Here is a 26,885-nt window from a genome sequence, read left to right as displayed (position 1 = left end):
AATCCTGAATCTCCCCCAAGCATGCAGAGGAAAAGGAAAGCTGACCCTAGAAATCCACAAAGGTTGTTATTAGGAAATCTATTAATTTAACATACCAAATGGGGAGGTCAAAGGAGAAAACCCAAATGAACCTCTCAACAGATTCTTAAAAACCATTAGCTAAATTAGCTACATTTGACAACCATTCCTAATTAAAAAAAAATTTAGTAATTTAAGAATAAGAGAATTCCTTAACATTATAAAGGACATCCAATCTAAACCAACAACCTTCATCAGAATCAACAGCAAAACACTAGAAACATTTTCATTAAAATCAGAAGCAGGGAAACAATTCCTGCCCGTATCACTATTATTTAACATTGTCCTAGAAGTTCTAGCCAATACAATCAGGCTTGCAATGGGGGGTGGGGGGGTGGGGGAAGTTTCGCTCTTTATAAGGAGATAAGATTACCATATGGCTGTTGATACCATTAATTTCCAAAATAATCCAAGTGAAGCAACTGAAAAACTATTAAAATAGTTAAGCATGGTGGCCAAATATAAAATGAACATGTATAATCAAAATCTTTCCTATAGGGGCGCCTGGGTGGCTCAGTCGGTTGAGCGGCTGCCTTCGGCTCGGGTCATTATCCCAGGGTCCTGGAATCGAGTCCCGCATCGGGCTCCCTGCTCTGCATGGAGCCTGCTTCTCCCTCTGACCCTCCCCCTGCTTGTGTTCCCTCTCTCGCTGTGTCTCTCTGTCAAATAAATAAATAAAATCTTTAAAAAAAAAAAATCTTTCCTATGTACCAGTAATAACTACTTTGAAAATATAATAAATAATAAATAAATTATACCATAAACTACAAACTGTCCAGGAATGACCCTGATGAGAAATATGTGGGATTCACACATGCATGCGCCCACCCTTAAAGAACATAAAAGAAAACTTGGATACATTAAGAAATTTACCACATCGGGCGCCTGGGTGGCTCAGTTGGTTAAGCGACTGCCTTCGGCTCAGGTCATGATCCTGGAGTCCCGGGATTGAGTCCCGCATCGGGCTCCCTGCTCAGCAGGGAGTCTGCTTCTCCCTCTGACCCTCACCCCTCTCATTCTCTCTCTCAAATAAATAAATAAAATCTTTAAAAAAAAAATTTACCACATCTTTTCTTATATGTACAGACTGTATTATATTGATGTTAATGACATTTTAGGTTTAAAGTCATTCCCATCAAAACTAATAGAATTTGAGATTTTTCTTTCTTTCTTTCTTTCTTTATTTGACAGAGACAGCGAGAGAGGGAACACAAGCAGGGGGAGTGGGAGAGGGAGAAGCAGGCTTCCCGCTGAGCAGGGAGCCTGATGCGGGGCTGGATCCCAGGACCCTGGGATCATGACCTGAGCCGAAGGCAAATGCTTAACGACTGAGCCACCCAGGCGCCCCAAAACTAATAGAATTTGAAGAAGAATCTGACAAAAAGATTCTAAGTTCCTTTGGAAGGAAATAGTGGTTCAGACTAGCTAAGAAAAACGTGGGGGTAAAGTAACAGGCTATGAACAATGGCAAAGAGAAATCTGGCCTGCTAGCTGTTGCAAAGATGAGAGTATGAAACTGGTGAGGGACCCAACAGAGACATCACTGGAATAGTACAAGCCCCCCAAATCAATCCTAGCATACATAAGAATTTACACAACAGCAATAATCGCAGGAAATGATTATTCAATAAACAGTGTTCCAAAAAATGACAATTTGAGGAAAAAAATATAAAGTATATCCCTACCTCATACTACTCACAAAATGAATAGCTAAATATTTTTTTTTTAATAATTAAAAAACCAGATTGTCGGGGCACCTGGGTGGCTCAGTCGGTTAAGTGTCTGACTCTTGATGTCAGCTCAGGTCATGAACTCGGGCTTGTGAGATCGAGCCCCGTGTTGGCTCCACACTCAGCGTGGAGTCTGCTTGAAATTCTTTCTCTCCCTCTCCCTCTGCCCCTCCCCCTGCTCTTTCTCTCTTTCTCTCTCTAAAAATAAATGAAAAAACAAAAAACAAAAAAACCAGATTGTCTACCTGATCTTTAAAGGGGAAAACTTCTCAGGCGTAAAAACACCAGAAGAAATTACCATGGTCTGAAGGCAGCTTGGAAACCAATCAATTTGTCCAACAAAAATGTCAACTGTATATCAGAAGCATGATCAACAAGTTAGAATACAATCGGGGGAAAACACTTCCTGCAAAGTTGATAAAGGATTAATACTCTATATATGGATGATTCATGCAGATCAACAAGAAGAGAAATACCCCTATGTAATAACTGGGCAGAGAACATGAAGTGACAATTCAGAGAGGAAAATATACAATGAGTAACTGGCATAATATATATAGGTTTGGGATTTTCTATAATGAAATTTGAAGGGAAGAAAACTGAGGAAAATGGCAAGGAGAAGGAAAAGGAGAACGCACGAGTAAGATGGGTGGGATGAGCTGTGGAGTACCTGGCTACGCTGTAACAAGGCCCTTCCTCCACTCCCTTAGGTTTGAAAATGGGTGTCTTATGTATCAAGAACCTGTGATCCATCAATAGATGAATGGATAGAGAAGATACAGTCTATATAGACAACGGAGTGTTACTCGGCCATCAAAAAGAATGAAATCGTGCCCCTTGCAACAACTCAGATGGACCTAGAGGGTATTATGCTAAATGAAATAAGTCAGTCAGAAAAAGACAAATATCATATGACTGCACTTACATGTAGAATCTAAAAAGCAAAACAAAGAAACAAACCAAAAAAAAAAAAAATCAGAAGCAGACTCATAAATTCAGAGAATAAACTGGTGGCTGCCAGAGTGGAGGAGGGTAGGGGGATAGGCACTAGAGGTGAAGGAGATGAAAAGGTAAAGACTTGAAGTTACAAAATAAAAAAGTCACAGGGATGAAAAGTACAGCATAGGGAATATAGTCAATACTACTGTAATAACTCTGTATGGTGACAGATGGTAACTACACTTAACCCCGGTGAGCATTTGTAATATACATAATTGTTGCGTCACTATGTTATATACCTGAAACCAATATAATATGTCAATGATACTTCAATTAATTAATTAATTAATTACAAACCTGCGAGGCAGGCTGGTTCATATGGGACTGGGTATGTGCGATCAAGGTGATTGAGACAGGTAATTTTTTTTGAAGTTCGTAGCAGGATAGTACACACAGAAGGGTCTCTAAGAATATACGGCTTTTGCTCAAACCTGAGTGAGAGGAAGAATTCTGTGGCCTGGATATCGAAGGTACCGGGATATGGCTCTTCAGGGAAGAACCACTCAAAACAGCCAAAATGAGTAAAAAGAAAATGGCTCAGATTCAAAGAGACAGAGAACAGTCCTGCAAGTCCACACACAACACAACAAGCAATTCGGGTGCTGCTATACGAGCATCCACAGAGATGAGGAGCCAAGAAGAGAAGGGAGTAGAAACCTTCAGAAGCCAAAAGCTTGCCAGGCTGGAATTCTAGGAGTTAGAGATACTGGCGATCAAAAGAGCACCGTGCCCAAGGTTGCTGTGATGGTAGGCCAGGTAGCAACCCCTGCTGACCTCAGTTCCATCCTCTGCATACATGCTTGCTGCTGAGAAAGCCTTTCTTAGCTGCAGACTTAGCCAGTCGCATGTCAACTGAGGGGCACATAAATGAAGCACTCTGGGACCCAGCCAGAACACTGGGGAGCTGCCATTCCCTCTTGTCAAGTACACCATGGGAACCCTGTGGAGAATCCCGCCCCCTCCCCACCCCAAAAAGACTTGCCAGCCCATGCCCAGCATGGGGCATGCGGCCTCCTGGGCACACCATACCCCTTTCCTGCGGCGTCTGGGCACGCCTCCAAGAAGAACACGCCAGCCCCTGCTTAGCTGGGAAGCAGACAAACTCATGCTTGGCTGGCACAGCAAAGGACCAATAGAAAAAACAAGAGATGGGTATACAGAGCTAGTCAATGCAACCTCCAGAACATACTGGCATAAAGACCACAATGGTGCCCATCTGTGTACACTGAGATTTGTGAGTGTTCAATAGGATGCTTCATGGTTCTACCTCCTAAAATAATAACAGAACAGCAAAATAGCAGAAAACACTGAGGTCACTTCAACTTCCCGAGCCTCCGTTTCCTTCATGTAACTGGGGATACCATTTCTGCCACCCACATAGGTTTGTTGGAAGAATTAAATGTGATAATCCATGCTAAGTATTTCCCCCCATGCCTAGGCACACAGTAAACCTGATTATGAGCATTAGCAGGAAAGGAAGAAGGGAATCCTGGTTCTGCCACCCTGTAATGTTAGGCAAGCTATCCAATACCTCTTGGCCCCAACTGCTTGATTTGTAGTATGAATAACATAGTCCCTATCTCACAGCATTATTTGAAGGATTAGATGAGCTCGTTTAAGACAAAGTACTTTGAAAACAGTAAGGACCTATACTAAAGTAAGGTGGAGTTATTATCTTGAGAACTATTTTCTAAAATACTGCTTTTTAACTTCACACTGCCTGTCGTAATTCAACACAGTGGAATAGTATGCACCCATGAAAAATTAGGTGTATGATAAAAACTTGGATGGATCTGCAAGGAATTATAAGTTAAAAAAAAAGGCCAATCCCAAAGGTAACATACTATATGATTCCATTTATATAGCATTCTTTTTTTTTTTTTAAGATTTTGTTTATTTTTATTTATTTGACAGAGAGAGAGAAACAGCATGAGAGGGGATAGGGTCAGAGGGAGAAGCAGGCTCCCCGCTGAGCCGGAGCCAGATGTGGGACTCGATCCCGGGACTCCGGGATCATGACCTGAGCCGAAGGCAGTCGCTTAACCAACTGAGCCACCCAGGCGCCCTTTATATAGCATTCTTGAAATAACAAAGGTTCAAACATGGAGAACAGATGAGTTGTCAGGGGTCAGGGACAGGATACAGGTGGGAGAGTAATGAGAGTGGCTCTAAAAGGGCAACAGGAGGGCGCCTGGGTGGCGCAGTCAGTTAAACATGCAACTCTTGGTTTCAGCTCAGGTCGTGATCTCAGGGTCATGAGATCGAGCCCCACGTTGGGCTCTACACTCAGCACAGAGTCTGCTTAAGATTCTCTCTCCCTCTGCCCCTCCTGCTCATGCTCACTCTCTCTCTCTCATAAATAAATCTTTAAAAATTTTTTAAAAAAAATAAAAGGGCAACAGGGAAGACCCTCATGGTGATGGAACTGTTCTATACCTTGACAGTGCCAATGTCAATATCCTGGTTGTCACATTTTAGTACAGTTTTGCAAAAGTTACTACTGGAGGAAACTAAGTGAAGGGTACATAGGATCTCTCTGTAGTCTTCTTACAACTGCATCTGTATTATGATATCATATTCATTATATTATATAATTATCTCAAAATATAGAAAGTTTAATTTTAAAATGATGTGGATGATGAGTTTGTAATAAAATGGGGGAAAACATGATATTAAGTAAATAAAGCAGAATAGAAAATGAGGATTAAAGAAGGCAAAAGGGAAAGGAATAAATACACACCTTTTGACCGTGTAGATATATAACTATATATATATATATCAGATACATATATATATATATCTCCAAAACCAGGTTCTATAAAGCAACCAAAAATAGATCAAGTACTTACTAACCTGACTAAAACTATAAATAATGAAAACACAAAAACAGACAAGATTAAACCCAAGAAAGAAGACATGACTACAGATGAGGAGAGAGTTTTAAAATTATAAAATAAGAGACTACTACATGTTCCACTGAATTCATGGCAACAAATCTGAAAACTCAGAAGAAACAGGTAACTCCCCAGTAAATGATAAATGACCAAAATTGACCCAAGGATCTGAATAGATGAATTACCATAGAAGACACTGGAAAGGTGGTTAAGGGTATACCAACTGAAAAAGGCACTAGGACCAGAGGAGCTTCACAGTTGAGTTTTACCTGACCTTTAAAAAAAAACAAAAAACACATAATTTCTAAAAACAACAACAACAACAAAAGAAAGGAAAGAAAAATAATTTTTAAAAAGGTAAAAAAAATTAACATGTAATTTCTAAGGGTAATTAAATTATTCCAGGCCAGAGAAAAAGAAGTGCTCTGCAATTCCATTTTAATCCTTACACCTGATGAAAAGAATCCCAAAAAATGACTCCCATCTCACATATGAATTTTGAAGCAAGGGTTCTAAACAAAGGATTGACAAATGGAATCCAGCAATGCATCAAAATAATATACTGTGACCAGCAGGACTTACGTCAGTATATAAGAGTAATTGGAAACCAGAAAATTTATCCACATAACTCACTGTATCAAAAACTTAAACAGAAAAAAAAAAAAAAAACCCATACTCAACAGACATGAAAAAGCATTTGATAAAATGCAGGAACCATTTTCTTTGAAAATATCTCTAAGTACATGTGGAAACTCTTCACATGTAATAGGGCTATTTAACCAACACCAACAGCAAATATGGAGAAACAATCTCCATTTAAAATCCATTTAGACACAGTGGCCCACCAGCTCCATTTTTATTTCACTCTGAGTTTCAAGCAAAAGAAAAAAACCGAAGAAAATTACTGGTGTAACCATCGGAAAGACAGAATAAAATAAAAATAAATTTTACCAAAACTAACAAGAGAAGATGGCTAGATATGAGGACTACTGTTAAAATCAATAACCTTTTTCTAGTCTAGCAAGAAGCACTTAGGAATGGAAAGGTGAGCAATATTCAACTCGGACAGAAAAGCTATTAATTCCTCAGGAATAAATGTATCAAGAAAGGCATAAAACGAGATCTGAACAGATGGAAAAAAATACCATTTCTTGGATTAAAAGAGCTACATGATTTTAAAACATCAGTTCTCACAGAAACTGAAATATACATTTAATGCAATTCTAATTAGAATCCAAATAGGGCTGGTGGGGAGGGCTGAATAAAAGTGATCTTCAAATTTACATGTAAGAAAAAAAATGCCGATGAATAGACAAGAAAAATATTTTTTAAGCTAATGTAATCAAATCAACATGATTTGAGTGCACAAACAGACAAACAGATGGGACAGAATAGAGAATCCTTGCATGGATCCTCATATATAAAAAGTTTAATAGGTGACAAAAATGGTAGTTCAGTTCACAGGGGAAAGTAGGGATTATGTAATATATCATGCTAGCACAACTAGTTAGCCATCTTTAAGAAAATCATCTTAACTAAAACTGGGAATCCAGAAGCTGTAAGAAAGTAATCATATTTGAATATGAAAAAATGTAAAAAAAACACATAGAAAAATATACCATCAGCCAAGTCAGCACATACAGATTTGGGAAAAATATCTATAATAATGCTGATAGACAAAGGGCCAATATCCAAAATATACAAAGAAGTCTTACAAATTAAGAAAACCTAAGCAACCCATAAGAAAGGGGCAGATGGTATGAACAGACAATTCAAAAAACAAATTTAATTGGATAAAAAAATACTGAAATTCATTAGTAGCCAAGGAAATGTATGCATTAAGTTGTCAAAAATTATAAAAGAATCATAACACCTTATGCTGGTATGGATATGAAGAAAAGAATAATCTCATATATTACATACAAACGGGGAAAGTGAATTGTAACAGCCTATTTTTGTATATCAGTATGGAAATATCTATTAACATAAATATGTATATTTATATGTAAACATTCGTGTGTGTGTGTGTGTGTGTGTGTATGTATAAATTGAAAGCACCAGTATTTAAGGGCATATGCCCAATGATGTTGATTTCAGCATTGATTATAGTGGCAGCAATATGGAAAGCATGAATATAAACATTCACGAATAGAAGAAGAGCTAGGAAAACCTGGCTGGCTTAGCCAGTGGACCACAGGCCTCTTGATCTCAGGGTCAGAGGTTCGGGCCCCATGTTGAGCAGAGAGATTACTTAAAAATAAAATCTTAAAAAGGAATGAGAAGAATGGCTAAGTTGTGCATCCATGAAATATTTTGCAGCTTTGTAAAGGAATAAGGTATACCAATAAACTTTGATAGATCCCCGTGAGATACTGTTGCGTGAAAAAGCAAGATGTATTGCAGTATATATAAGATTCTATTTTTGTAAAACAAGCAGTGAACAACAACAGTAAAACATTCCAAAATCCCTGTGCATGTGTGTACACCTAATGAGCGTGGAGAAAAATCTGGAAGGATATATACTGGTTTGGTAACCTGCAGGTGTGGAAAGGCAGAGGTAGGAGTCAAACAAAACAAGGACAAAAGAAAAAAAATAGAACCACTCTAAAAAAAAAAAGAAATTTCGCAGTCATGTTTATGTATTTTCATATGCATACACATATATACAAATTGAGTTAAATTTAGAAAAGATACAGTAAGAATCCTAAATATGATCTCTGCTTCTTAAGAAAAAAAAAAAAAAAGCAGTAACCAAAATTATTTCTTGGTGGTAGATTAAGAGTGATGTTTATTTTCTTTTTTGTGTGTCTCTGTATTTCCTCTAATGAGAATTGTTACTTTAATAATTATGAAATAAAACCAATAAATGTTACTTTAAAACATTACACTGAAAAATAGAGCTCATTTTGGGAAGTGAAAGGAGGGAAACGGTTAAATAGCCTTCCGCTTAGGAGCTTTTCAAGTACAAGATATATGAAATCAGGATCCATTTGCCCTCATCCAGCAGAAAGTTACTCACGTAAGGCAAGAGACTAAGTGGCTATTCCAAGGAGCTGTTAGAAGCAGCAAATGGGGTATATTTCCCCCTATCTAACACTTTAATGACTTAAGTAAATCAGAAAGCCATTTACACCACTCTTCGATTACCCAAGGATCTGCTGGGCCCCTCACTTCCTTTCTCCTCTGCTCAGGAACAGCTCCAAAATGGGGGCCGGGGAAGGGGGAAAGAGATGGAATTAATTTGGTCAATTTAGCTGCTCATTAGCAACTCCAATAAAAAGGCTTGATAAGCGAGATGGTCACAACTTGTGGTTAAAAGGAGGGTTCTGGGACTCTTGAGAATTTCCTTTAAGCAAACTTGCCTTCAGATAAACATGATTTGCCTGCAGTACACTTTAATGGATTTGATGCTTGCTATTTTTAAGAAAGTCAGGACTTGTAAAGGTGATTTTTTTCTTCCCCTCACTTTAATTTGCACTTTAAGGGAAAAAAAAAAAAAAAACCACGGAAACATAAGAACAAAGGTCTTCAAAGTGAAGAATCAGCTCCTCAGGGAAGCAGCAGGACCACAGGGCAATGATTCTTGAGAGGAGGGAAGCCACGCGTGGCCCCCAGCATGCTCTCGAGAGAAACTGCAGGAAGCCAGCAACCTTCCAAGGGAGCAGGACTTGGCCATAAACCACCACCACAAACACTCACTAAAAAGGACTTGTCAGGGCTTGACCAAAGCCAAATCTCCGCATATAATATCCCCATGTTTCACTGGGCCTCACAGACTTTTGTTCCTTGGGAAGCCCAGAGACAAAGCGGGGGCAGGCCCAAGATGTTCACATCAATGTGCTCATCACCCTTGGTTATCACAAAGACAGAACATTCGGAATAGCAATGGCAACAGAGCAAAAACCAATTTTCCCTTACTTGAAGACGACGATAGCCCCAGGACATGGAGGGCAGGCCAGGAGAAAGATCTGCAATTAAAAAAGAGTTAAGTATGGTTATCAAGAGCAGTACTGGACACGGTTAGACAATGTTACTTCAATAACAACAGTAAAATGATAACAGTAATAATAAATAACCAAACTCTAACATGAAAAATGCAATATAAAAACTTAAAAAGGCAAGCAGGTGGTTTTCCAAACGTGTTTCTGTTTGCACAGGCATCTAGGTGTGTGGACATTTGTTTGTGTGTGTGTGTGTGTGTGAGAGAGAGAGAGAGAGATACAGTGGGGGAGAGGGAGAGGGATAGAGAGTGAAGGAGTGTTTGGGGGCAAGATGGAAAAAGCCTTTCTTAGGCCTTTTTTTTTTTGCCTCTAGAACATTTCCTCTTAACCTCTAGAACAAGACTCAATTTTTCAACCCTTCAACATCAATATGATATAGTAGCCAGTCTGAGAAGCTTTTAACCCAACACAAACAAAAATGTATTCCATGAATGGGACCAAGTACATAAATGCCATCTGGTTTGCCTCCCACGGGGAAGGGTGGGTTAATCAATACCCAGCACTGCCAGATTTAGCAAATAAAAACACAGGACGCCCAGTTAAATTTGAATTTCAGATAAACAGCGAATAATGTTTTTGTGTAAGTATGTTCCATGCAATATTTAGGATATACTTATATAAAAACATTATTCATTGTTTATCCGAAATTCAAATTTAACTGGGCCTCCTGCATTCTATCTAGCAACCCTACCAATATTGCCATGCCCAGGCTCCAAGCCTCCCTTTGATTTTGAAGGGGAGCAGAATTTGCCACCCTGAAATATGTCTCTTTGGCATAAGGGTTATTTTAGGCTGATTATTTTTTTAAGAAACAATAGACATAGGAAAAGCACTGAAAAGTGAGAAGTTACCCTTTTGTAGGAGACATTTACAATCCTAAGGGAAATCTCCATTTGTAAGAATGCCCCACCCCCCATACCAGGAAAAGAAGGATGACTCAAACTCTAGACACTCTTATCAATGGAGAAGACACTGACCTCAACCTTCATAATGACCTTACCCTTGATTACCATGCTTTTCCTGGTCCCCTCCCATAACTGGCCTTCTGCCCTACCCTACCCCTACCACCCAATGTCTTCCTTTTGCCTCTAGGCTAGAGATGGTATTTAAGGTGGTGGCTTGGGCCTTCAGGGAGTTACTCAATTTTCCTGGGTCTCTCCCATGTCTGCAGGAGGTATACATACTATTAAACCTCCATTTGTTTTTCTCCTGTTAACTGGTCTTTTATTACATTGTCGGGAGCGGGGGAGGTCTCAGTCAAGAACCTAGAAGGGGGCGCCTGGGTGGCTCAGTTGGTTAAGCGACTGCCTTCGGCCCAGGCCATGATCCTGGAGTCCCGGGATCGAGTCCCACATCAGGCTCCCTGCTCGGCGGGGAGTCTGCTTCTCCCTCTGACCCTCTTCCCTCTCGTGCTCTCTGTCTCTCATTCTCTCTTTCTCAATTAAATAAATAAAATCTTTAAAAAATAAATAAACCTATAAATGGAATCTTTCTTTCCAAAAAAAAAAAAAAGAACCTAGAAGGGCAGAGGGAAAATTATTTTTCCTCCCCCACATTTGATTGGCTTGACCATGACCAGGTAGTTCTACTCTTCTATTCTCCTCCCCAGAGCAAACCAAACAAGAAGAACCTTGTCCTTCTAAGAGTCAAATCAGTTCCATGCTACTTGGTTTGACCTAGGCCTGGGTTATAGAAAAACTGCATCTGTATGACCTTCATCAAAGCACTGGTTCTCAAGGGAGACAAAGAAACCCCTTCAGAGCAACTGGTTGAACATGCAGATTCCTGGGCTCCCCCATTAGGAATGCTGACCTCAAAAGTCTGGGACTCCAGGAATCTGCATGTTTAACAAATGCCCCAGGAGATTCAACCACTCCTGGCAGCCAGATATGATGACTGTTTGACCTTGGCCTGGACTACTATAGGAGTCAGAGACATTCAACAGGACTAAGGATTAATGAAAGAATGAAACTCATATTTGTGGAGTTCCTTCCTCTACAGTGATTTAATGGTGTGGTTTACAAAGTCATTGATGTGTGTCCCTATCTTGCTGTGAGCATTTATTAAAATAGGTTATCTGCTATGGGGCGCCTGGGTGGCTCAGTTAGTTAAGTCGGCTGCCTTTGGCTCAGGTCATGATTCCAGGGTCTCGGGACCCAGCCCCACATCGGGCTCCCTGCTCAGCTGAGAGCCTGCTTCTCCCTCTCCCTCTGCCTGCAAGCTCTGCCTACTTGTGCTCTCTATCTCTCTATCAAATAAATAAATAAAATCTTTAAAAAAATAAGTAATCTGCATTACGCACTTGTTTGGCTCTGTCATGTGTATATTCTTTAGCATTTGGCTCTTCGGTTCTCTCAAAATCTACATTTAGAAATAAAGGGCACTATAAGGAAAATCATTACAAAGAAAGACACCTGCTTGAATCCCTACCAAGAGGAAGAGAAAGAAGAATGGAAAAGAGAAAGGGTCTTGAAAGGAATGTGGCCAGGAGTCCATTACCCGTAAAATACCTGATTAGAGAACCCAGCCAAGGAAATATCCACCAAGAACGAGCCTTTCCCCCTGTGGATCAATTTGATTAATAGTGCAAAATCAATGACAATTACAGGCCCATAATCCTTCACTGGTAATCACCAAATCTAAAAAGCTCTAAAAACCGGAAGTTGGGTTTTTTTCAAAGCTAATTTGGTAGCAAGTATGACTTGAACTGAGCTGAGACTATTTATGGACTTATTTATTCCACTTATGATGAGTATTCATATGGCTTCCATAAAAAATAATATCTTTTAGGGGCACCTGTGTGGCTCAGTCGGTTGAGCATCTGACTCTTGATTTCAGCTCAGGTCATGATCTCGGGGGTCGTGAGATTGAGCTCCACGTCAGGCTCCTCTGGCTCAGCAGGGAGTGTGCTGGAGATTCTATCTTTCCCTCTACCCTTGCCCCTCCCCCTGCTCATGCTCTCTTTCTCAATCTCTCTCTCTAAAATAAATCAATCTTTAAAAGAATAATAATAATAATGATAATAATAATCTTTTGATTATAGGATGTTACCCCAGATCCCACTGGGAGTATATATAAAATATTCCACATTCATTGTATTACTTTCTGATTTTTTTAAGTAAGCTCTACACCCAACATGGGGCTTGAATTCACAACCACGAGATCAAGAGTCAAGTGCTCTACAAACTGAGCCATCCAGGTGCCCCTGTATTACCTTTCTGAAATCCAAAAATTTCTGACTTCTGAAATACATCTGACCTGAATGGCTTGGGACAAGGACTGTCAATTTGGACTCTCAATCATCCAAACATTAATTTATCCCTACTCCCCACCCCACCCCTCAGGAGCAATCCAAGAAGGAAAGAAACAAAGCTGGTATTCTCTACCGCTGACCCAGCAGTAAAGTTACCTTAAACAAGGGATCAAGTTGGAGGTTGCACTCAGTTACCCAGCATCAGGCCCCTCAAAGGCTACACTCTCACAAGCTACAGTATACAGAGAGCAGACAGGGGTCCCCAACCACCTTGGAAAGGTCCTCAATATTTCTGGAGTCACCTAAGAGCCATGACAGCAGCCTTCCTGAGATTCTGGAATAGCCAAGATACTTCATGCTAACATGCTAAACAAAGAAGCAAAAATACTACACTGAGCCCCACAGTTAATTCTTACTTTTCCCACAGCCAAGGAGAGATGAGCAGATTCTTGGGGCAGATTCCCCTATAACTGCTCCATTTGGCTGGCTCTGATTCATGACAGCCCTATGCCAAAAACCCAGAAACCTACTAAAGGGAGCGAATCCTCCAGCCCCAACCAATGATGGGTCTAATTTCTTTTGAGGCAGCTAATCAATCTAGTTTTGACCCTAACTGAGTTTTCCAACAGTTAGTTTCACGTGGCCAAGCCACTCTAATCAACACTTTGGCCTTTCTCATCTGGTGTGTCTATTCCCATCACCAAGATAAAGGGTATCTTCTTTGAGCAACCTTTAAATCAGATACATGTAGACATATCGAATCAGCAGATCTGAAAAAAGACCTCAAGTTCATCATATTCCATTTCCGGTAAACTCATGGCCTCCCTCAGGAACTTCAAAGATTTATGACATTGAACCTCTCTGTCCTAGCATGCTGGAGCCACATCCATAACCACTGTTAACCAAAGAAGCCATGTGAAAATAACATTTTAATTCAGAGGCCCGATGGCCCCTAGCCTTGGCTTGAACATCCCTGCTTTCTTCCTTGCTGGGATGCCATCCACCTCCAAATTTTGGTAGCATGTTTTAGACCAGCAGATGGAAAGCTAAACCATCCCTTCAGTTGCAAATAGGGTGGGAAGAAAGGACACTTAGAAGTGCAAACAAGGACAGTAGGAAGAGGGGAATGTATCTGAGCATATCCCAGCACCAAGCTGGCGCTTCTGTATTCATGCTGAAATCTGCCCAGTTCAGCACCTGAAGAAAAGTACAAGGACAAGTGGTAACAGAGAGATGTGCTACAAAGCACTTCTACTCTCCAGTCGTTTGGAGAGATGAGAGGGGCCTTGCTATTAAATTCCACTTTGCAGATGAAGGAACCTAAGGGAAAAGTTTCCAACAAGAACCCAGATCCGTTCAACTCCCAGTTCAACACACTTTCCACCTCACACCTGACATGGTCCACACCTCATGACGGCTTATCTTCTTTAGACTCTAGCCCTGCCCCTTGACCCAATGGCCCCACATCTATACCACCACAGAGCTCACAGGATCTAGTCACTACAATGCAAGACCTCTCCAAACGCAACCAAACTGGCAGCAAATTAAGTTTACATAGATGGGTTGCAGAGTCTAGCATTCCCTGAAGACGTACTCATCTTAGCTCCAACCCACCTCATTCAAAACCAGGTCTGCTGGGTTCTGATACTCCTCGGATCCTTAAAAATGGAGGGGAAAAAATGCACAGGTTCTGTTCAAAACCATACCCTCTCAGATTCCCCAGGAAAGCTCCCTGTACTACTTCAAGGTTCTCCTTGCTAGAAGAAAGCCAGAGGCCCAAGGTGGAGTCACTCACCCCCAAGGTAACAAACCAAGACTTAATTGCAGTTTCAACGCCCCCAGTAGAATTTTAAGCCAATCAATCTGGAATTTTCTGGTCAGCACCAACTAAGTACTCCATTCCCCAAAGGAAGATGATGAAATCCACCTAATAAGAACCTCTGCCCTTCTCGCTAAGGGAAGGTGACCTTGCCTGAAACAATCTTTTCTTTTTTTCTTCTTTGCTAATAACTTCCTTGCCCCACCCTACTTCCCATAAAAACCAAGCGTTTTGTACAACTCCCCCCTCCCCTTGCTAGAGGGGATGCTTCCTGACTCATGAATCTCTTTTTTTTTTTTTAATCTTTTTTTTTTTAAGATTTTTATTTATTTGAGAGAGAGAGAAAGCACAGGAGAGAGGGGAGGGTCAGAGGGAGAAGCAGACTCCCTGCCGAGCAGGGAGTCCGATGTGGGACTCGGTCCCGGGACTCCAGGATCATGACCTGAGCCGAAGGCAGTCGCTTAACCAACTGAGCCACCCAGGCGCCCCATGAATCTCTTAATAAAGCCAATTAGATCTTCAAATTTACCCTGTTGAATTTTGTTCTTTAACACTGGCAATTTGTAAATTCAGCTCTTTCCAAATGCCTCTCCGACATCACTTGTCCTCCTTCCTGTTCCCACAGTTACATCAGCTCCAAGTTCACTGGCATCACTGTCCAGTCTCCCATCAACTGTTTCACCCCAACATTAGATCTGATAAACCCCCATCTTCATGACACCTAAGTAAGATTAATTTTTGTTCACAGGAGGAAGTGTTGGTACTATGGCAATGTAATCTGGAAGAAGGGCCAGTTGCCAAGACCATCCTAAATGAGGGACTAGCCAGGTAAATCAGTGAAGAGGGTGGGAAAACTAAATGAAACAAAAACCATGAGAGAGGACCAGGGGAGTGGTGTTTGGCCTGGTACACAGTCTTCTCAGGCCCAGTCCTCCAGTTCTAGTTCTCCTGGTCCTACCTCCTATGATGGTACACAGCAATTTGGGGATTCCCGAGGGCTTATAACCATTACCAACCATAGAGAAGATCCATTCCTTGGACTGCCCGAAGTCTGTTCTAGGCTCTATTCACTAATGATCATACCCTTGGACCCACATCCTCTCTCCCTGGACCACTGAGATAATCTCTTCACTGGTCTCCCACCTCCATGCACACTGCTGTTAGAAAGATCTACCTAAAACACCATTCTGATCTGCCATTTAAAATCCTACAATGACTTGTCAGTATCTGTGGAAAAAGCCCAAGCTCCTTAAGCATGGCAGGCAAGGCTTTGACTGCTCCAGACCCTGTCTATGTCCTTCAGCCTGGAAGCCTCATGCTTTGTGCCAAATTGTACCTTGAACATACTCCATGTTGATAAACACACTTCTACAACCTCATTTTCTAATTGCTCAATTTCATTCAATTATATAGATATGCAACAATTTACTCAACCAATCTCCTCCTACTGCACATGTTGTTATGTCTAAATTTTCAGATCCTTTACTATTTCCTTAGTCTACATTTATACAAGGAGAATTTCTAGGTCTTCAAAGGGAATATACATTTTAAGGCTTTTAACCTATAATTCTAAACTGCCTTCGAGAAAATTTCTTTGAATTTATACTCCCACCAGCAACATATGATAATGTGTTTCTGCTACAACCTGTTTAAAAGGCAAAACATGAAATGGGAGCAGAATTTGCCACCCTGAAATATGTCTCTTTGGCATAAGGATTATTTTAGGCTCGTTATTTAAAACACACACGCACACACACACCAGCAGACATGGGAGAAGCTCTGAAAAGTGAGTAGAAGTTACCCTTTTGTAGGACACATTTACATTTATAAAGAAAATCTCCATGTGTAAGAATGGCTCCCCCTCTGTACCAAGAAAAGGATGACTCAAACTCTAGACACTCTTATCAATGGAGAAGACACTGACCTCAACCTTCATAATGACCTTACCCTTGATTACCATGCTTTTCCTGGTCCCCTCCCATAACTGGCCTTCTGCCCTACCCTACCCCTACCACCCAATGTCTTCCTTTTGTCTCTAGGCTAGAGATGGTATTTAAGGTGGTGGCTTAGGCCATTTTGGGGAGTTACTCAATTTTCCTGGGTCCCTCCCATGTCTGCAGGAGGTGCACATGCTACCAAACTTCCATTTGTTTTTCTCTCCTGCTAATTGGTCTTTTATTATGGGGGGGCGGGGTCTCTGCCAAGAAAGAAGAGTGGAAAGAAGATTATTTCCCACCCCAATAACACAAACATACAACTTATTCCTTCATTTGGCATGTTTTCAAATGACCAAAAATGTTTGACTATTTTCTAACTTGTTTTTTGGACAGCTGTATAGCTGTATTTCTTCTTTGGGGATGTGACCATCTTTGGCCTTTGCCTATTTTACAATTGGTATGTTCTTTTTCTTACTGGGCTGTAAGAACCATTTATGCTTTAATGACATTTAATACAGATAATTTGATATTTATTGCAAATATTTTCCCCAGGATGTCACTGTTGTAGCTTTGCTTATGTTAGTTTTTTGATATACAGAAGCTTCTTTATCTTTATGTAATCAGGCATAATTGTCATTTCCTTTATGGCTTCTGTCTTTGATGTCATGTTTAAAAATCTTACGACCCTGGAATTATAGAAGAGTCACCTACTATTTTCCTAATATTTTCGTGATTTTATTTTTAAAATTTCAATCCCTAGTGCTAATATGATTCACTCTTCCAGAATGGCCTTCTCACCTTAAATTTTCTGGCCAATCCCTATTTACCCTTCAAATACAAAATTAAGCATATTTTTCTCCAAGAAGCCTTTGGTTAAATGCCCACCCTCTGTCCTTCCATTAACTCCTTCTGCTTACCTCTTTCTGAGAAATTACCACTTTTGTCAGTGTAAAGAAGTTACAAAAAGAGAGCCTTCTCTCAAGAGTTTAGAAAAAAGGGAAATAAGGGTCATAAAGAGTTGGGTTTTAGAATCAACATAAAATGGATTTAAAAGGTTATAAGGTCATCTTAAAACCAGAATGGTTCCCAGACTTCAAAGACCAGATTGTAACCTGCTTGAATTATACCTTAGAAGAGAATGAATGGGGTTGGTCAACCACTGAGGTACTGAATAAGGAGAGTCACAGAGAGGTGTATTTTGTAGCGTCCACACTCAAGCACTAGCCAGGAGCCAGAGAAGCTTAGCTCATAAACACCAAGCTTTCTGGTCCCACTGGCAAATTCATCCCTATTAAGAGAATGGAAGCAAGACAGGTAGCATTGCTAAGTGGTTCAGATTATGGGCTTTAGAGTCAAAACAAACTTGGGTTCACAGGCTGGCTTTGCCACTCACCAGCACAGTGAGCTTGGGCAAGAAACTGGAGGAATTCCCGTTTCTAAAATAGGGACAAAAATAGTATCTATGTCTCACGAGGTTTTGGAGAGGATCAAATGCGACAGAGCAAGCAAAGCTCTTGGCACAACGCCTAGCGCATAGCTAGCACTCAATACCTAAGAGCTATAATTATTCTGATCTCAGTAGAAAATCCATCCCTACTGTGAGCTACATCAGCAACAGCTCATGTTAAGTTTCCAGTTCATCTAACTTTGCTTGTGCTAACTCCATGCTTGCATAACAATGTGCTGCTGTATTATTTGGCTTCCCTTCTCCAGCTGCCAAAAAGGGGAGGATACTTAACCCCTCTAGACTCAGTTTCCTCATCTGTCAAATGGGGGTTACAACGGGACGACCTCATACAGTAGAGGTGAGGACTGAACACTTAAAGCACTTAGTTCAGTGCCTGGCATACTGTAAGGAATAAAATACGCACGAGCTATTGATAGCCTCCTTCTTGGATGCCCTTTCTCTTCTCACTCCGAACTCCATCCAAGCCCATGGCAAGTTCTATTTCCTCCACAAAGCCCTCGCCAATCACTCCAGATAATGCCTCTCTCTCTCTCTCTTTTTTTTTTTTTTCCAGTAGCCTGTAGAACTCTTTAGGCACTTAGATTTTATTTAATTTGGGGTATTAAATAGCTCTCAATTGCTGCACACAGTGCTACAGATTTTGAACCAGGACCTGACTATCAATCTTTCCCTCCTGATAAATCTTAAATTGGCATTTGGATGAGACGCTGAACAAAGTCCAAAGGCTGTTTGTAGGGTAATGAAGGCCCTCAGCAATGCACCCCCACCCCCGCCAACAACACACTGCCTTGCCAGTTTTATTTCCCACTATGCCTCGGGTCTCCACCCTGAACCCTGGGTTCTAAATTCTAAAATGGAAAAGCATAATAGTGTTTGCCTCCAACACTTAACCTCAAACTGTCGCTTCTATGCAGATACCAAATGCTTTCTGGATATTTCCGTCTAGATGTCACACAGTACCTCAGACCTAACAATGTCTAAATGTGGACATGTCATCTTCTTTTCCTAACCTCTTCCCTCTCTAACTGCCTGCTCAAAGAATGGGAGAGAAGAGACAACTCTTCTAGCAGAATTCCAACTGACAAAGGCAGAAGGAATGAGGGAAGCAGGAAGTCAACATGAGGCAAACACTGTAGTAATCATTGTTACAGGCAGAAACCATGGATAGCTACTCTGATTAGTAACGCCAAGTATTACTTTTGCATGCAAGCTACGTGTTCATTACAAAGGAAAAACAGGAACTTCATAGGGGAGAAATCTGGCAGACACTGTCTTGATCAAGTGACCATGGTTAGCATCACCAGTAATAAGACATATCATCGTGTACCCCCTGATATGACACACAAGAAGGGTACAGCATCACTTCTGTGCTGTTTTTGTCCAAACTGCCCAAATCTAAGCAAGAAAAAAAATTAGGTAAATCTAAATTAGGGAAATTTTACAAAGTAACTTACCAGTACTCTTCAAACTGTCAAGGTAATGAAAGACAGAATGGGAAACTGTCGTGGACGGAAAAGACTAAGAAGACATGACAACTAAATATAATGTGGGATCCTGGAACAGTAAAGGGATGTTTGTGAAAAAACTGGTGAAATTGAAATAAAATCTATAGTTCAGTTCAGAGCACCAATAACAATTTCTCAGTGTTAATAATTTTACCATGATTATGCAAGATGTTAACATTAAGGATGCTAAGTGAAGGGCATACACAAATTTTCTGTAATATCTTTACAAATCTTCTGTAAATCAAAAATAATTTTAGGGGCACCTGGGTGGCTCAGTCAGTTAAGCGTCCGACTCTCGATTCCAGCTCAGGTCATGATTTCCAGGTCATCAGATCAAGCCCTGCATTGGGCTCTGTGCCAAGTATGGAGATTGCTTAAGATTTTCTCTCTCCCTCTCCCTCTGCCCTCGGCCCCACCCAACATGCACGTGCATGCGCACACTCTCTCTCTCAAAAAAAAAAAAAAGAATAAAAGAATAAAACACAGCTTTAAAAAGTACTGTCATCTAATCGGCTAGCCTATTTTCAAACTTTGGAGCTATCTTTGATGGTACCCCTCTTCCTCAGCCCCCACAGGTAGTCAGTCCCCAAGTCCTGTCATGTTGACATTTCAACCTTTTCAATATATCTCACATTTATCCCCACTATCTTTTCCTAGTTTAGTCCCTCTCATTTTCTTGAACTACTATAACAATTTCCTATCTGATCCCCAGGTCTCCAGCATCTCCCCTCCTTCACTCTAGAGTTCATACATTATTGTCAGGTTCTTATTCTTAAAACAGAGCCCTCATCATGCTATGTTCCTCATTAAAATTTTCAGATGACCAATTCGACACAATCACTATCAGAATCTCAGCTGACTTCTTTATAGAAACTGACAAGCTAATTCTAAAATTCTTAGGGAACTGTAAGGGACTCCAAATAGCCAAAACAAGTTGAAAAGAACAAGTAGAAGGACCCACATGACTTGATTTCAAAACTCACTACAAAGCAACAATAAAGACAGTGTGGTACTGGCATAAGGATAGACACCCAGGCTAGTGGAATGGAGTTGAAAGTCCAAAAATAAACACAACTGATTTTCAACAAGGCTGCCAAGACCATTCACCACCTCACAACCATATGCAAAAATTAACTCAAATTCAATCAAAGACCTAAATGTAAAAGCAAAAGCTATAAAACTCTTTAAAAGTAAACATAATAGGGGCCCCTGGGTGGCTCAGTCAATTAAGCGGCTGCCTTTGGCTTGGGTCATGATCCCAGGGTCGTGGGATGGAGCCCCACATCAGGCTCCCTGCTCGGTGGGGGGCCTGCCTCTCCCTCTCCCTCTGCTGCTCCCACTGCTTGCGCTCTCCTGCTCTCTCATTCTGTCAAATAACAAAATAAAATCTTCAAAAAAAAAAAAAAAGTAAGCATAATAGTCAATCTTCACGACCCCAGATTTGGCAATGGATTGTTAGATGTGACACAGAAAGCCAAGCAACAAAAGATAAAAACAGCTAAATGGGACTTCACGAAAATTAAAATCTTCTGATTCAAAGGACACTATTAAGAAAGAAAAGAGACAACACGAAGAATGAGAAAATTTTTGCAAATCCTATCTCTGACAAGCGTCTAGTATCCAGAATACACAAAACTCTCGAAACACAATAATAAAATGACAAACAATCCAATTAAAAGCGGGCTCAAGATTTGAATAGACATTTATCCAAAGAAGACATCCAAATGGCCAATACGCTCATGAAAAGATGCTCAATATCATTAGCCATTAGGGAAATGAAAATCAAATCCACAAGGACACACCACTTCATACCCATAAGCAAGGCTTAGATAAAAGACAATCACGAGTGTTTGTGATGATGAGAAAAAACTCAAACCTCATACAGGCACACCTCATTTTGATGTGCTTTACTTTATTGCACTTTGCAGATACTGTTTTTTTGGGTTTTTTTAACAAATGGAAGGTTAGTGGCAAACTTGCCTTGAACAAGTCTATCTGTGCCATTCTTCAACGGCATTTGCTCACTTTGTATCTCTGTGTCACACTTCGGTAATTCTTGCAATATTTCAAACTTTTTCATTATTTGTTAAGGTAATCTGTGATCAGTGATCTTTACTGTTAGACTGTAATTGTTTTCGGATGTCACAAACTGCGCCCACATAAGACAGCGAACTTAATCAATAAATGTTGTATGTGTTCCAACTACTCCACTGACTGGCTGGTCCCCCATCTCTCACCACCTCCTTGGGCCTCCCTATTCCCTGAGACACAACAATACTGAAGTTAGGCCATTTATTAACCCTACAATGGCATCTAAGTGGTCAAGTGAAAGGAAGAGTCACAAGTCTCTCACTTTAAATCAAAAGCTAGAAATGATTAAACTTAGTGAGAAAGGCATGTTGAAAGCCAACAGGCCAAAAGCGGGGCCTCTTGAGCCAAACAGTTAGCCAAGCTGTGACTGCAAAGGAAAAGTTCTTAAAGGAAATTACAAGTGCCACTCCAGTGAACATATGAATGGTAAGAAAGTGAAACAGCTTTTGGAGGCTATGGAGAAAGTCTGAGTGGTCTGGATAGAAGATCAAACCAGCCACCACATTCGCCTAAGCCAAAGCCTAATCCAGAGCAAAGCCCTGACTCTCTTTAATTCCATGAAGGCCGAGGGAGGTAAGGAAGCTGTAGAAGAAAAATTTGAAGCTAGCAGAGGTTGGTTCATGAGGTTTAAGGAAAGAAGTTGTCTCCTTAACATAACAGCGCCAGGTGAATCAGCAAGTGCTGATGTAGAAGCTGCAGCAGGTTCTCCAGAAGGTCTAGCTAAGATAGTTAATGAAGGTGGCCACACTAAACAACAGACTGTCAGTGCAGATCAAACAGACTTTTATGGGAAGAAGATGCCATCTAGGACTATCATAGCTAGAGAGGAAAAGTCAATGCCTGACTTCAAAGCTTCGAAGAACAGGCTGACTCTCTTATTGAGTGCTAAAGCAGCTGGTTACGGATGGTTGAAACCAATGCTTTAAGTTGAAGCCAATGCTCATTTACCGTTCCAGAAATCTTAGGGCACTTAAGAATTATGTTAAATTTCCTCTGCCTGTGCTCTATAAATGGAACAACGCCAGCCTGGGTGGCAGCACATCTGCTCACAACATGGTTTGCTGAATATTTTAAGCCTACTGTCGAGACCTACTGCTCAGGAAAAAAAAAAAAGACTCCTTTCAAAATCTTCCTGCTCACTGACAATGCACCCGGTCACCCAAGAGCTCTGATGGAAATGCGCACAATTAATGTTGTTTTCATGCCTGCTAACGCAACATCCCTTCTGCAGCCTGTGGATCGAGGAGTCATTTTGAATTTCCAGTCTTATTATTGAAGAAATACATTTCATAAGGCTATATAGCTGCCGTAGAAAGTGATTCCTCTGATGGATCTGGGCAAAGTGAATTGAAAACCTTCTGGAAAGGATTCACCATCCCAGATGCCATTAAGAACATTCATGATTCGTGGGAAGAGCTCCAAATACCAACACGAACAGGAGTTTGGAAGAAGTTGATCCCAACCCTCGCGGATGACTTTGAGGGGGCCAAGACTTCTGTGGAGGAAAGAACTGCAGGTGCAAAGGGAAGAGCAAGAGAACTAGAATCCGAAGTGGAGCCAGAAGATGGGACTGAACTGCTGCCATCTCATGATGGAACTTGAACGGCTGAGGAGTTGCTTCTTACGGCTGAGCAAAGAAAGTGGTTTCTTGAGATGGTATGTACCCCTGGTGAAGATGCTGTGAAGAGTGTTGAGAGGCCAACACAGGACTTAAAATATGACATCAACTTAGTTGATAAAGCAGCAGCAGGGTTTGAGAGGATCGAGTCCAATTTTTGTAGCTCTACTGTGGTAAAATGCTACCACACAGCATCACATGCTACAGAGAAATCGTTTGTGAAAGGAAGAGTCCGTCGGTGCGGCAAACCTCAGCATTGTCTCATTTTTAAGAAACTGCCCCGGCCACCCCAGTCTTCCGCAACCACCACCCTCATCAGGCAGCGGCCATCAACATTGAAGCAAGACTCTCCACCAGCGGAAAGACTGTGACTCGCTGAAAGCTTAGATGGTTAGCATTTTTCGCAATAAAGTATTTTTTTAATTAAGGTACATACATAGTATGCTTAGACATAATGGTATTGCACACTTAACGGACCATGGCATAGTGCAAATATAACTTTTATATGTATGAGGAAACCAACGAATTCATTTAACTCGTATTATTGTGATATTTGCCTCATTGCGGTGGTCTGGAATGGAACCCTGTACACTGTAAAATGGTGCCACAGCCCTGGAAAATAGTCTGGCAGTTCCTCAAACGGCTAAACACAGTTATCATGTGACCCAGCAACTCCATTTCCATGTATACATCCAAGAGACATGTCCACGCCAAAACTCATACACGGATGTTCGTAGCAGCCATATTCATAACAGCCAGAAGGTGGACACAACCCAACCACTCCTCAGTGAATGAATGGATACACAAAATGTGGCATATCCTCGCAATGGACTACTATTGGGCCATTAAAAGGTGTGCATTTCTTTTTTTTTTTTTTTTTAATTTATTTATTTGAGACAGAGAGAGAGCACAAGCAGGGGAACGGGCAGAGGGAGAAGCAGGCTCCCCGCTGAGCAGTGAGCCTGATGTGGGACTCGATCCCAGGACCCTGGGATCATGACCTGAGCCGAAGGCAGCCGCTCAACCGACTGAGCCACCCAGGTGCCCAAAAGGTGTGCATTTCTGATCCATGCTACAACACGGACGAACCTTAAACACATACTAAGTGAAAGAAACCAGTCAGAGAAGACTGTGTATTACGTGACTCCATCGCTATGAAATGTCCAGACCAGGCACATCTGTAGAGACAGGAAGCAGATTAGTCATTGCTTAGAGCAGGGGGAGGGAGGAAGGATGGGTAGGGGAGTGACAGCTTAATGATACGGAACTTCTTTTTGAGGGGACGAAAATGTTCCAAATTGTGGTGATGGCTGCACGTACCTGGGAATATACTAAAAACCACTGACTGAACACTTTAAATGGGTGAACTGTACAGTAAGTGAATTATAGCTCAATAAACTGTTTAAAAAAAAAAAAAACAACAAATTTAGGATGGCTCTTTAATGCTTGTTAAATGAAGTCCAAACTCCTTAATTTGGCATCCAAGTTCCTCCCCTCCCCGATCATCACTTGACAACCCCCCCCAACCAGTATTACTGCTCACTACTCTTCTGCATGTGCCTTTCCATAAAACCAAAAGAATTGTTCGCCATTCCCCATCAACCCCACCATGCAGTTTCCCATCTGTCTTCCCTCTTGCTCTTCCCCTTCCCCTGGAACTCTGTTCTCACAACCCATTTCCACGTGTTTATTTCCTGCTTCTTTCATAAAGCCCAGTTCAAATGCTCCCTCCTGGGCAAATCTTTCCCTGTTCTTCAACCCTCATATAGGAGGCCCTCAAAAAATGATTTACTGAAAGAATGAAGGTCAGTAGTCCTCCCATAGGAGGAAGGACGTGCACCTCTAAACTGCAAGCAGTAATGCAGAACTCTCCAAAGGCTGGAGATACGGCCAGAGGATAATCTCCTCAAAGCCACAACTGCACTTCTCTCTTCCTTTCCAAATCACGGTGGCAGCTCACTGCTTCAGCCCCCTTACCAAGTCTCCGAGAACGTTCCAAACTGCTACTCTCTACCTTTCCCCAAAACCCCGCCCTCATTGAAAAAAGCACTGACATTATGCCAGGGCCGCCGAGTACAGTTGTGTAGGTTGTGCACTGCACAACCCTAGTGGCGCCATTCAATTATAGTCTATGTGAATGGCACCCTCTCCTAGGGTTGTGCAGTGCAAAGCCATTCGTGGCAGCCCTGCTTAGAAACATCAGTACAATTTAGGAAGAAAGCCAAAAAGAACACTCAGTGAGAGAACCACTGCATCTATATTGCTATTGAGAAGTGGATATTCTCCAAATCTTATTAAGAAGATTAAAAAACGCAGAAAAAGAACATGGTCATGGCATGCACACAGTATTTGCATAGAGTTAGAAAACAGAAACACCCACGAGAAAAATCATCATTAATGTTTTCCCAGCAGTGGAGAGAAAAAAGGATACACGTTCCGGTTACTACAATGGTATGAAGTACCTACACTGTCTCTCTCAAAACCCTTCAACCCCTGATGGTTCTGATTTTAAGTTACCAAACAAGTCCCCGATTAATTTGGCTTCAGAACCTGGCTATCAGGAAGGATATGACCCGACTGATAGACGTAAGTGTTATGTCTCTACACGGGTCCCTCCCCCATCATCAATCCATTTCATCCACCTTGTGGTCTATCGCAAAGTCTCCTATAAGGCTGTGGAGTGTGAAACCAACCTCCCTGGATGAGCTGATAAAAATGAGGCCTTAAACCCACAAACCAAGTTGCAGAGTCAGGACCCACATCAACTCCACCGAGGCACAGATACCCTCTAAAGCTCAGCCAGAGCACCCAGCCAACAAGGCCCCCCTCTAAACTGCAAGTAGTAACGCAGGACCCTCCAAAAGGGGAGTCATTTAGGGTTGGAGATATTAGCTGTAAAGACAGGTGAGCTGGTGGTCGAGACTGAATATGCCCAACGCTGACTAGGTTCCTTCTTTTGGGTCCCCGCCCCAACTCAGTTCAGCCTCCCACATTTCATTCCACTTCTCCTACCTCCTCCAGAGACTTCCTGGATCACCCACCAAAAGTGATCATTCCTCTCCTGCACTACATTGGTGCTTACTGGTGCTATACACTTATCACTCCATTAGTCTCCCACTGTTGTTAATAATAATAATGACAGCAGCAGCAGGAATAATAATAATTACAGCAACGGCAGTGCCTGTGCCTGGCCCTACATTCAGCACCTTCCGCGTATTGTTTCATGTAGTCCTCACAACCATCTTAGGAGATAAGGGCTATCCTCCACCCAGCCCCTGTTTACATAGGACGAAAACGAGCTAATAACGAAAGTGACTTGCCTAAGGTCACACAACTACTAAGTAAGTGGAAGAGTCGGGCTTTGAACCCGGGACGGTCTGACTCCAAAGACCGTGTTTGTAGCCAATACTACCTTCTGTCTCCCCTATACGATAGTTTGGCTTTTAAAGAGTTGTCTCTGCCTCTACTCCTCAAAGTGCATAACACGGTGTC

The 26,885-nt window shown here is 41.4% G+C and overlaps 1 protein-coding gene across 16 annotated transcripts in view; it reads right to left on the bottom strand.

Annotated features, from left to right (window-relative positions):
- The window catches only part of TMEM164 (transmembrane protein 164), a 179,416-nt gene that overhangs the window by 103,324 nt on the left and 49,207 nt on the right, over positions 1 to 26,885 (bottom strand). For 11 of the 16 annotated variants that reach the window (XM_064574469.1, XM_064574467.1, XM_064574472.1 and 8 more), the window contains exon 3: positions 9,620 to 9,669. The exons of the other annotated variants lie outside the window; for them this stretch is intronic. In XM_064574469.1, coding sequence (XP_064430539.1) covers positions 9,620 to 9,669 — 50 coding nt within the window. The remainder of the gene's footprint in view (positions 1 to 9,619; positions 9,670 to 26,885) is intronic. 16 annotated transcript variants of the gene reach the window in all.

Source organism: Mirounga angustirostris, unplaced genomic scaffold (assembly GCF_029215605.1).
Source record: "Mirounga angustirostris isolate CCGP_5_RB_7025 unplaced genomic scaffold, mMirAng1.0.hap1 SCAF_11, whole genome shotgun sequence".
Taxonomy (NCBI): domain Eukaryota; kingdom Metazoa; phylum Chordata; class Mammalia; order Carnivora; family Phocidae; genus Mirounga; species Mirounga angustirostris.
Note: the sequence above shows the minus strand (reverse complement) of the source record. Positions and strands in the feature narration are given on the sequence as shown.